At 42.7% G+C, this 12,783-nt stretch overlaps 1 protein-coding gene across 1 annotated transcript in view; it reads left to right on the top strand.

Moving 5' to 3' along the window:
* The window catches only part of CHMP5 (charged multivesicular body protein 5), a 62,648-nt gene that overhangs the window by 14,429 nt on the left and 35,436 nt on the right, over positions 1–12,783 (top strand). Inside the window, exon 3 of the mRNA XM_081344323.1 lies at positions 5,208–5,254. Within this exon, the coding sequence (XP_081200449.1) occupies positions 5,208–5,254 (47 nt within the window). The remainder of the gene's footprint in view (positions 1–5,207; positions 5,255–12,783) is intronic.

Below are 12,783 nucleotides of genomic sequence, written 5' to 3'. Positions count from 1 at the left end.
ATCAGTGATGCCCTCGACGTGATGTCCCGTTGCCTGGAAGTGGTCCGGGAATGGATGGGGAGGAACAGGCTTCAACTCAATCCGGACAAGACTGAATGGCTGTACATACCGGCATGTCAGGATATTCAGATTATTCCATCTCTTAATATCGGGGGCGAGTTATTACCCCCCGTAGATAAGGCTCGCAATCTGGGTGTCCTCTTAGATTCACAGCTCTTCTTAGAAGATCATATAGGAGCTGTGACTAGAGGGGCCTTCGCCCAGGTTTGTCTGGTGCGCCAGCTGCGACCCTATCTGGACCTGGATGCCTTGCGTACAGTCACCCATGCACTTGTGACCTCTCGTCTTGACTACTGCAACGCTCTTTACATGGGGCTGCCCTTGAGAACCACTCGGAAGCTTCAGCTGGTGCAGAGTGCAGCTGCACGAGTGCTTTTGGGGGTGTCCCGATACTCCCATATTACACCTCTGCTCCGTGAGCTGCACTGGCTTCCAGTTGCCTTCCAGGTGAAATTCAAGGTGCTAGTGATGACATACAAAGCCCTACATGGCATGGGTCCGGATTACCTACGGGAGCACCTACTGCCAGCGTCAACATCCCTCCGTCCTGTGCGCTCCCACAGAGAGGGCCTCCTCAGGGTGCCACCGGTCAGAGAATGTCGGCTGGTGACCCCCAGGGGGAGAGCATTCTCGGTGGGTGCGCCAATCCTTTGGAACCGCTTACCAGCTGAAATCCGGATGGCCCCCGACCTTCGCTCCTTCCGCCGTGATCTAAAAACTTATCTATTCCAACAAGCTGGCCTGGCCTGATGGATTTGGGTTTTAAAATTTTCTCACTTTATTGCTTTATTGTATTCTTACTTTATTGCTCCCTGAGTCCTCCGGGAGAAGGGCGGTATATAAAACAAACAAACAAACAAACAAACAAGTAAATAAATAAATAAATAAATAAATAAATAAATAAATAAATACAGATGGAAACTTCTAGAATATTTTCTGACTGCAGCTACTTACCATGCAATGTAAGGACTGCAACCTACGTAAAAAACAACATAGATCAAGTACAAGATATGAAAATCATACTGAAGTAAATGTCACACAAACAAAAATTTCCAACATTGAAATTGTCAACTTGTATAAATCATCTGCACAACCATGGAATGATAGCACGTTGTCTAATATGCAGCATTCCACAATAATTGTAGGCAATTTTAATAACTAAAATACTTTATGTGGACAAAGACACTAATGAAGATGGTAAAATGGCAGGCACTGAAAATCTCTTCTTAGTCCATGATGCTGAGAATAAGGGTATGTTCCACTTGGCCAGATGGAGTAAGGACTATAATAACCCTGATTTACATTTTGTCTCCAAATGTTACAGACCATTACATTGTAACAAAAAAGTACTTCCAGAAATCCCTTGAAGTCAGCACAGACCTGTGCTATTAAATGTTGGAGTGCAGATCTCAAATGTAAGACAGAAGTCTAAGCCTTGATGAATTTTCAAAAAAGCCAAATGGAAACATTTGTTGTTGAATTCAACCACACATACAGTGGATCCCCCTAACGCAAAAAATTACAATCGATATGTGGGATTAAGTTAAGAAACATATCCCAAGGGCCTGTAATAATAATAATATCTTTATTGAGTAGCCCGTGGGCCATATTAAGGTGCAGAGTTCCAAACACACATTATAATAAAATGCAGTAAAAACAATTTAGAATGGAATTGGTTAAAATATAGTTTAGAATAAAATAGAAATAGAATACAATTTTAAATGAAATTGGGATAAAATACATTTTTAAAATGAAATTAGAATTAAATATGGCACATTAAGATGTAGATAGATAAAATATGATAAAATTATATTTCACTATCACCCCTACAATCTACCCCAATCAGTCTCACATATGCCAATCTCAGCCAAACCATTTTGCTCAGGTACTATTAAATAAATGTATTAAATGTATTTTCAAATTCTGGCCTCACATAAAGTAAGTCATTTTGATATGGGGGTCCCAATGGGTCATTCATTTAGTGTATAGGCCAAGATGCCTGTCTCTCATCCTCTTATATATAGGCAGCAATGAAATAGGATGTGAGCCAGGTCCTCAACCTCTGCCACTCCGCAGATGCAGAAATGTCCATTATAGCAGGGCTTTTCAACCAGTGGTACAGGTACCACCTGTGTTACATTGGCACCTGGCAGGTGGTATGCGACCATCCTAGAAAAGTGGTACCGGGGGAGGGGAATGAGCTGAACCAGTAGCAGCACCACACAAGCCTGAGCGAGAGATGGCTGGAGCTACAGGGCTGCTTAATAGCTTGTGCAATCCTACTTGTGAATACAATAATAGGATCATATCATCGGCATAGGGCAAGCTATTACAGTATGTATTTAGGATCATCAGCATATGTAACCCTGGCAGGTCATTAATGTGTAGATTAAATAATAATGGGGCCAGGATACACCCTTGTCTTACCCCTTTATTTGTGTGAATCCTGTTAGTTAGGGGCCCATAAATCCTATACCACACCTTCAAACAGGTACTTGTGTAAAGGGCTTTAATCAAAGCTAGCAATCTAGGTTCTATTTTAAGAGATGTCTGTTTACTTCATAGTACTTCTCTGTTTACAGTATCAAATGCTGCTGTAAGGTCTATAAAAGCAGCAAACGGGTCTCCTCTTATAGGCATATTTGGCAATTAGATGGTTCAGGACAAAGCAGTTATCAATGGTAGATTGGTTTTATCTAAAACCTGCTTGTTCTTCTGTGAGGATATGATTTTCCTCTACCCAGATTTCAATTCTATTCAAAAGGAACCTAGCATATATTTTTGCTATAATGTCAATAAGACTAATGGGCCTATAATTATTAGGATCCTTTTTATTCCCTTTTTTATATCTGGGGACAACTATTGCCATCTTCCACCCATCTGTTATATAGCAGGTGTTATTTATATGTGTAAAAAGACCTGCCAGTACTGGACCCCACAAGTCGGGAATTTCTTAAATAATTCTGCTGGCAAAAAATCTTCACCTGGGACTTTATTATTCTTTAGGCTTTTAATGATGGATTGTATCTCTTTTACCAAGACTGGATATATGGGATTGCTACTTTCAGTAGTTAAGAAGCATATCCCAAGGGGCTGTAGAAAAACATACATCCCAGCCTAGAGCCAAGAATGCCAGAATTATACAATCAATATGTGGAGAGTCATAAACCTGAAGTTGCTGATGAACTCCTCCAACTCTAGACTCTGCCAGAAGAGAAAAGTGGCACTCTCTTATGGAGCAAATGAGTTTTCAACATGCCAGCAAAAAGGCTTACCAAACTGGGTGATAGCTCCATGAAAGAAATCTGAAATGTTGGCAATATCAGCCCTAATGATCCTTACAAGGAAAACATCAGGATCAAATAAAGAGAGAACTAGTGAAATCAAAAGGGGAAAAAAACCAGAGTCAATGAACTAACACCTGAAAGCAACATCTCAGAAGAATTTTCTACATTAGAAATCGCTAAAGTACTATCGATAAAATCAGGAAAAACAGCTGACCTAGATGGAGTATATCCTGAACTTCTGAAGCATCTGACTTACACAATTTTATAACGATAAACAACAAACAGGGAGGCTTCCAACAATACCCAAAAGACTCCAAATTGTAGCCATCCTGAAACATGGTAAAGAAGAGAAATCTGTGAAAGATTTTAGACCTATAATGTTCTTAAGCATTTCTTATAATGTACTAGAGAGACTCATCATAAACAGAATTAAACCCCTGACCAAGGAACATATACCTATAGAATAGGCTGGATTTAGCTAAAAAGAAACTGTGATCAGGTATCATCGCTAATACCCCATACAGAAAATGGATTTCAGTGAAGAAAAATTATGTTGTTGTGTTCATCAACCTATCATCAGCCTACGTGAAGAGAAAGGATGATTCTAAAGTTCTTATACATTGTGCCTTGTAAGAAAACAGTTATTCTATTCAACAATATGCTTTCAAACAGATACATTGAAGTACATCTGGATGGCCAAATCAGTCAGAAGTATAGGTTAAATGACAGCTTCCACAAGGTTGTGTGCTGAATCCACTACTTTTTAATATTTTTACATCAGGTCTACCAGGCACTGCTGCAAGAAAGTATATATGGATTGATGAAATTGTGCAGATAAAAAAATCTGAAGACTTTAATACCTCTGAAAAAGCCCTCAAAAATTATCTAAAAGAAATGGAGTTTTTTTAAAATCTGGAGACTAAAATTAACAAAACCAAAGTCTCCAGTTTTCACTTGAACAACAGACAAGCAAACTATACACCCGAAGTGAAATTTAGGAATCAGCTGCTAAAGTTTAATTTTAATGCAAATATTTAGGAGTGGCCCTTGACTGGTCCTTAATCTACTGGGAACTGGTACTAGCTGAAGAGCAAATGCTACAGCTCTTAGGATATCAGCTGTTGTTTTGGTATATTTGGCAGCTGAGTATTGCAGCCCTGTATGGTTAAATAGTGTTCATATAAAAGCAGTGGGAACTCAGCTTAATCATACTATGATGCTAATATCAGGAACTATTAAATAGATGCCTTCTGAATGGCTATCTGTACTATTTAACATATCACCCTCACACTTTAGAAGATAATCAGCCTTAAAAAGGGAGTGGCAAAAGTGAAAGGCAAACCAATTATTACCTATATATGAGGACTGTCACGTCCAAATACTCAGACTCAAATCTCAGAACTCACCATGGAAATTGGATAGCAATTAATCAGAGAAGACTTTGATATTAGATAGCATGACACCAGGAATGCACTACCTCTAACCTAGATCTATTTATTTAGTGTCTGATCCAGTACAATGCCTCTCTGGCTGTGATCTTCCAAGGAAAAATTGGACAATGCTCAACCAGATCTGAACCTACCATGCAAGTGCCAACACTGGAAATAAAATGGGGGTTGTTTAATAACACTAACTGTGACTGTGGGAACATCAGGCAAACTTTATATTAAGCAATTTTGGATTTTTTAAATTGGTTGATTATTGCTAATCTTATCAATGAGTGTCTTATTGGTATTTATTGATCCTAGGCATTATAGTAAAAATCTTATATATACATTTTAAAATTCATTATAATTAAATGTTTCTATTCAGGTATTAATCTTTATTGAATTTAACATCTGCTTTTTATATTTCCTTTAGAATATGGTAAAGCAGAAAGCCCTGAGAGTATTAAAACAGAAACGAATGTAAGTGTCTTATTCTCTAAACATTGTGTTCAAACAGGTCGTCAATCTGAATGGATATCGACATGAGTCTTAAGTTGTGTTTATAACTAGGCTGCTATCCAGCTATTCTTTTGAATTGGACTTGGGAATAAGATGGTTCATCACTCATTTTGCATTGACTGTTGTATCTTGGTTGCCTCTAACGGTTAACCCTAATTTCCCGATTGCAATTCATCTCACTGTTTTATGGCAGAGAAAATTGAAAAAAGCAAGGTTCTTAGGATGGAAAGAGAAGGAACTTATTTTCTAAAATAAATTTATTACATATGGTGGCAAAGAAAAATCAAGAATCTAGTAGCATTTTTTATTGTTTGTAGGAAAAGGTGAAGCAATTGGGCCATGACAGGTTTTATAGGCAGTAATGCTCAAGAAACTGAATTATAATAATTTCATAGGACTAGCTATACATAAAATCAGCTAGAGTTGTCTAGGTCATCAAATTGCGAGTTATAAAACATGCATTCTTTCAGAAGGCACAATACTAACAAGGGCATTAACATGCAGTCTTATAAGCTGTCTGGAGTCATTCATGTGAGATTTGGTAGCTATTTCGTGTAGTGGTAAAGATACTGGCCTAGAAAACAGAAGTCTATGATTTCTTTCTTATGAAAGCTATTTTTTATCATCTTAAAAACCAAATGTCTAAATTTGCCCTATTGTGTAATATGTTCTCAGCAAAGTTCCTCTTTTCCACTGTCATGCCAAATTTGTCCTTGCAGCCACCAGAATGTCTCTTAAACGGATAGGCTAGGCTAGGCTAGGCTAGGCTAGGCTAGGCTAGGCTAGGCTAGAATAGAATAGAATAGAATAGAATAGAATAGAATAGAATAGAATAGAATAGAATAGAATAGAATAGAATAGAATAGAATAGAATAGAATAGAATAGAATAGAATAGAATAGAATAGTTCCGACTGATGGAACTCTTCAAAGAACTTCGAGGTATTGTTTACCTTAAAGAATCTTTATTTGAGTAGCATAGCATCGGCACTAACATAATCAAAGCCAAAAACTGAATTCCCCTCCCCTGAGCACATGGTATCAAGCACAAGTCCCTCCTGCAGTTGACAGTCATAAATCACATTCCCCAATTAGTTTAAAGCTCGGGTTTCCCTTCCAGTTCTCCAGCCCAGGGCTTTTCAACCTGTGGTACGCGTACCACTGGTGGTACGCGAGTACCTGGCTAGTGGTATGCAGCATTGCCTTCTTCCCCCACTGCTTCCTCCGCCTCCCCCGCTCCTTACCAGCTCACTTGCTGCCAGAAAACATGTTGCTTGCCGGCAGCCTGCAGGCGAAGAGCGCAGGAGGAGTGAGACCCCGCCCTCCCTTGGACTTATTGTCAGCAACCTTCCCCCAGAAGCAAGCCTGAGCCTGAAGGGGACAGAGACATCCTCGGCAGGTAGATGTTCATTTTCTTTTCCTCCTCCTTCTCCTCTTCCCGATGTTCTTTATGGAGGGGAGAGCAAAGCGGCAATGAGTCCCCAGGACTCATCCCGCAGCAGCAGGTGGGAATCAAGTCCCACATTTTTTTCTGATCCGCGCCAAGGTAGGAGAAGCCATCAGAATGTGGAGGGAAAAATGCGCCTGCCTGACTCCCTCCCCCCTCCACTGTTGGTGACTCTGTTCAGCTGGCCCCGACCTCCACTGACTGGAGCCTGTCGGCGGAGGTCGGGGCCGGTGGTACAGAGTCAGCTGATCGGCGGCCCTGTGTATGTGTCCTCCCAGGCCCACGGGAGCTCTGGCGACTCCGTAAGGCCGGCCCCGACCTTCATAAGTGGAAATCAAGGGAGATTGCCAGGAGCACGAGATCGGCCTTTCTCAGCTCGCGCTCCTGACAGTCTCCCTCTCTTTCTTTCAGCTTTCTTTCTGTTGATCAGCGCGCGTGGAGAAATGCCGATTCCCTCTGCTGCGCCATCCCAATTGCTTTCCTTGCTGCAAGTATTTACTGGCCTCACTTTATTTATTTATTTATTTTATTTTAATCCCATTTATATCCCGCCCTTCTTCGAAGACTCAGGGCGGCTTACACTCTAAGCACAAATCAATGTGCTTAGCAATAGCCTTCATTCTATGTATATGCCTGCTTATTAGGGCTTTCGCCCCCCCCAAGCGGCATTATTACAAAGTCAGCTTATTGCCCCCAACAATCTGGGTCCTCATTTTACCTACCTCGGAAGGATGGAAGGCTGAGTCAACCTTGAGCCTGGTGGGATGCGAACCTGCACTAATTGCAGGCAGCTGGTGTTACTTAAGGAGGCATTAGCCCACTGCTCCACCAAGGCTCTTAGCAACCTCAAGCTCCCAGAGAAGACAGGGAGGGAGGAGGAAAGGTGAGGAGGGAGGGGGAGGTGGGAGGGAAGGAAGGAAGGGACAAAGAAGGCGGTAAGAAAGGAAGGAAAGAAGGAACGGACAATGGGAGAGAGGGCGGGAAGGAGGGCACCCACCCCAATCCCACCCCCTCCACCAGAGACCCGTGGATTCCCCCCACACAGGCACCCTGCAACCTGAGTGATGAGCTGCCCCCCCCAGCCATTGATTTCGCTTGTCAAAAAGTTGCAAAAGGTGATCACATGACTCTGGGACACTGACCGTCATAAGTATGAATCAGTTGCCAAGCATCCGAATGTAAATCACATGACCCTGGGGATGCTGCAACAGTCATAACTGTGAAAAATGGTCATAAGTCACTTTTTTCCAGTGCCGTCGTAACTTCGAACAGTCACTAAGCGAAATGTTGTAAGTTGAGGACTACCTGTACTTTATCATTTTTTTCCTCTTTTTTTTTGATCATGTTTTTGACACCTTGCTAGACGACTGGTGGTACTCGGAGAGTGCCTTATCCTAAAAGTGGTACAATGGGTGAAAAGGTTGAAAAGCCCTGCTCCAGCCCACCAATTCTTATCATCTCTTATTTCAATCACCTTGGTTCTCACACTAGGTTCAGTGTTATTATGTCTAGCTAGACTATCTTGCACATTCCCGCCCCCCTCCCCAGCATCAACTAATTCTAAAAGCAAAAAGAAGAAAATGGTTGCATCTCCATCTGTTGTCAATGCAAAAACATCCAGTTAGCGCGTTGACATAGGAGCTGGAAGGGAACTTGGAGGTCTTCTAGTCCAGCCCCCTGCTCAAGCAGGAGAACCTATACCATTTCAGACAAGTGACTGTCCAGTCTCTTCTTAAAAACCTCCAGTGATGGAGCACCCATGATTTCTGAAGGCAAGCTGTTCCACTGGTTAATTGTCCTCGCTGTTAGGAAGTTTCTCCTTAATTCCAGGTTGCTTCTCTCTTTATTTATTTCCAACCAGTGTTTCTTGTCCTGCCTTTTGGGTGCTTTGGAGAATAGTTTGGTGCCCTCTTCTTTGTGGCAGCCCCTCAAATACTGGAATACTGCTATTATGTCACCCCCAAATTGTGTTATTTTTCATTTATTTTCTGGAATTTAACATTATTATTATTTGAATATTTTTATATATTTTTATGACATTTATAGCATATATTATTATATGATTTGTCTCTTTTGGTATTTATTGACAGAGTCGTATGTCATCTCTTAATACATTTTATACCAATTATGTCTTAAATTTTAAGTTGAAGTAAATTATATTATTTTTTCCCATAGCTCATCCTTTTAATGTACTATGATTACTTCTTTGAAGATTTACCGTATATACTTGAGTATAAGCCGACTCGAGTATAAGCCGAGACCCCCAATTTTACCCCCCAAAACTGGAAAAAGTTATTGACTCGAGTATAAGCCGAGGCTGGGAAATGCAGCAGCTGGAGGCTGGATCCCCCGAAAGACGTCTCTGCTGAGATGAGAGAACGGGGTGGCAAGCCGCCGAGAGAATGGGGCGGTGGAGTGCTCCGCCGAGAGAATGGGGCGGCTTGCTGTTCTCTCGGTGCAGCACGGCAGAGGCTGGATCTCGCGAAAGAAGTCTCCGCTGAGCGAGAGAATGAGGCGTCTCAGCGCCCATTTTCTCGGCGAAGACTTCTTTCGGGGGATGCAGCTTCTGCCGCCCCTTTCTCTCAGCTGCCCAGTGGAACAGCTTGCCACCAGAAATCAAGAGTGCTCCATCACTGGAGGTTTTTAAGAAGAGACTGGACATTCACCTGTCTGAGATGGTGTCGGTCAGTGGTGGCGAAACTTTTAGAGACCGAGTGCCCAAACCGCAAGCCAAAATCCACTTGTTTATCACAAAGTGCCAAGGCAGCATCGGCATTCTGGTGCCCTCGGGGGAGGGGACAGGGAGGCGCCTCTGAGTGCCGCCTCTGGCACGAAAAAAAAGGGGGAGCAAAAAATGGGCCACCGTACCGCAAGGCACAAAAACGCCAACCGCCGCGCCGCAGGGTGCAGATACAAGGCACCGCACCACGTGAGAACGGGGCTGGGCTAGTGAGTATCACGCAGGCACTAGCCCCGCCCCCTTTGCAGCATGTGCCTGCTCGTGGCCCCGTGCACGCATGCACGCATGTAAAATGCTTCCCCCTCCCTTTTCTTCCAGTCCACCAACTGACAAGGACCTGCTGCTGGCAGCGGTGGTGGCGCACGTGCCAACAGAGAGGGCTCTGAGTGCCGCCTCTGGCAGGCGTGCCATAGGTTCACCACCACTGGTATAGGTCCTCCTGCTTGAGCAAGGGGCTGGACTAGAAGACCTCCAAGGTCCCTTCCAGCTCTATTCTATTCTATTCTATTCTATTCTATTCTATTCTATTCTATTCTATTCTATTCTATTCTATTCTATTCTATTCTATTCTATTCTATTCTATTCCATTCACTTTCTATATTTCTATTCTATTCTATTCTATTCTATTCTATTCTATTCACTTTCTATATTTCTATTCTATTCTATTCTATTCTATTCTATTCTATTCTATTCTATTCTATTCTATTCCATTCACCTTCTATATTTCTATTCTATTCTACTCTATTCTATTCACTTTCTATAATTCTATTCTATTCTATTCTATTCTATTCTATTCTATTCTATTCTATTCTATTCTATTCTATTCTATTCTATTCTATTCTATTCTTATTACCATTCTCTATTCTATTCTATTCTATTCTATTCTATTCTATTCTATTCTATTCTATTCTATTCTATTCACTTTCTATATTTCTATTCTATTCTATTCTCTTCTATTCACTTTCTATATTTCTATTCTATTCTATTCTATTCTATTCTATTCTATTCTATTCTATTCTATTCTATTCTATTCTGTTCTATTCTATTCTATTCCATTCACTTTCTATATTTCTATTCTATTCTATTCTATTCTATTCTATTCTATTCTATTCTATTCTATTCTATTCTATTCTATTCTATTCTATTCTATTCTATTCTATTCTTATTACCATTCTCTATTCTATTCTGTTCTATTCTATTCTATTCTATTCTATTCTATTCTATTCTATTCTATTCTATTCCATTCACTTTCTATATTTCTATTCTATTCTATTCTATTCTATTCACTTTCTATATTTCTATTCTATTCTATTCTATTCTATTCACTTTCTATATTTCTATTCTATTCTATTCTATTCTATTCTATTCTATTCTATTCTATTCTATTCTATTCTATTCTATTCTATTCTATTCTATTCTATTCTATTCTATTCTTATTACCATTCTCTATTCTATTCTATTCTATTCTATTCTATTCTATTCTATTCTATTCTATTCTATTCTATTCTATTCTATTCTATTCTATTCTATTCACTTTCTATATTTCTATTCTATTCTATTCTATTCTGTTCTGTTCTGTTCTGTTCTGTTCTGTTCTGTTCTGTTCCATTCCATTCCATATTTTCTATTCCATTCTGTTCCACTGTCAGAGCCCATCGGAGGCAACCCAGTCAGCCCAAACAGGAGTTACACTAAGGCTACGCAGCCTGTCCTCTCAACCTGAACCCCTCCTTACCTTTCCTTTTATCTGCATCCTATTTTTAACTGCCGGCTCTGCCCTGCCCTATTTTGTCCTTGAGCACTCGTGAGCTCATCAAGAACAGAAGGTAACTGTGGGGGGAAAGGCAGGGCAAGATCTGCAAGATCCCCATTTGCATTTGACTTTGCCATCCCATCTGGTTCGAGATAACACACCACACACACACACACACACACACAGAGAGAGAGAGAGAGAGAGAGAGAGAGAGAGAGAGAGAGAGAGACATGCACACCTCAGCAAAAAAGAAAGAAAGAATAAAGAAGTAGTAGAAGAGGCAGAGAGCCCCTGTGGGTAGGAGTGAGGATGGGGAGAAACAGCAAGAAGACCGGGTGGGGTGGGGTGGGTTAATCACTAAACCTTCCAGTGTTTAACCAAAGCAGCTTTTGCATTTGTCAAGCTCTGCTAGCAGGGCACTGGACGGGCCTGGCGGAGCTGCTGAAGGTGAACGGGAGAAGGTGAGTCTTCGCCGAGAAAATCTCAGCGCCCATTTTCTCGGCGAAGACTTCTTTCGGGGGATGCAGCTTCTGCCGCCCCTTTCTCTCAGCTGCCCAGCTGAGAGAAGGGGGTGACAGAGGCTGGATCCCCCGAAACAAGTCTCCGCTGAGACGAGAGAACAAGGCGTTGGAGCGCTCCACGAAGTATGGGGCGGGGAAGCTTGCCGCCCATTCTCTCAGCGACGAAGACTTCTTTCGGGGGATCCAGCCTCTGTCGCCCCCTTCTCTCAGCTGCCCAGCTGAGAGAAGGGGGTGACAGAGACTGGATCCCCCGAAACAAGTGTCCGCTGAGACGAGAGAACAAGGCGTTGGAGCGCTCCGCGAAGTATGGGGCGGGGAAGCTTGCCGCCCATTCTCTCAGCGACGAAGACTTCTTTCGGGGGATCCAGCCTCTGTCGCCCCCTTCTCTCAGCTGCCCAGCTGAGAGAAGGGGGTGACAGAGGCTGGATCCCCCGAAACAAGTCTCCGCTGAGACGAGAGAACAAGGCGTTGGAGCGCTCCGCGAAGTATGGGGCGGGGAAGCTTGCTGCCCATTCTCTCAGCGACGAAGACTTCTTTCGGGGGATCCAGCCTCTGTCGCCCCCTTCTCTCAGCTGCCCAGCTGAGAGAAGGGGGTGACAGAGGCTGGATCCCCCGAAACAAGTCTCCGCTAAGACGAGAGAACGAGGCGTTGGAGCGCTCTGCGAAGTATGGGGCGGGGAAGCTTGCCGCCCATTCTCTCAGCGACGAAGACTTCTTTCGGGGGATCCAGCCTCTGTCGCCCCCTTCTCTCAGCTGCCCAGCTGAGAGAAGGGGGTGACAGAGGCTGGATCCCCCGAAACAAGTCTCCGCTGAGACGAGAAAACGAGGCGTTGGAGCGCTCCGCGAAGTATGGGGCGGGGAAGCTTGCCGCCCATTCTCTCAGCGACGAAGACTTCTTTCGGGGGATCCAGCCTCTGTCGCCCCCTTCTCTCAGCTGCCCAGCTGAGAGAAGGGGGTGACAGAGGCTGGATCCCCCGAAACAAGTCTCCGCTGAGACGAGAGAACGAGGCGTTGGAGCGCTCCGCGAAGTA

Source organism: Vipera berus (genome assembly GCF_964194415.1).
Source record: "Vipera berus genome assembly, chromosome: Z".
Lineage (NCBI taxonomy): Eukaryota > Metazoa > Chordata > Lepidosauria > Squamata > Viperidae > Vipera > Vipera berus.
Note: the sequence above shows the minus strand (reverse complement) of the source record. Positions and strands in the feature narration are given on the sequence as shown.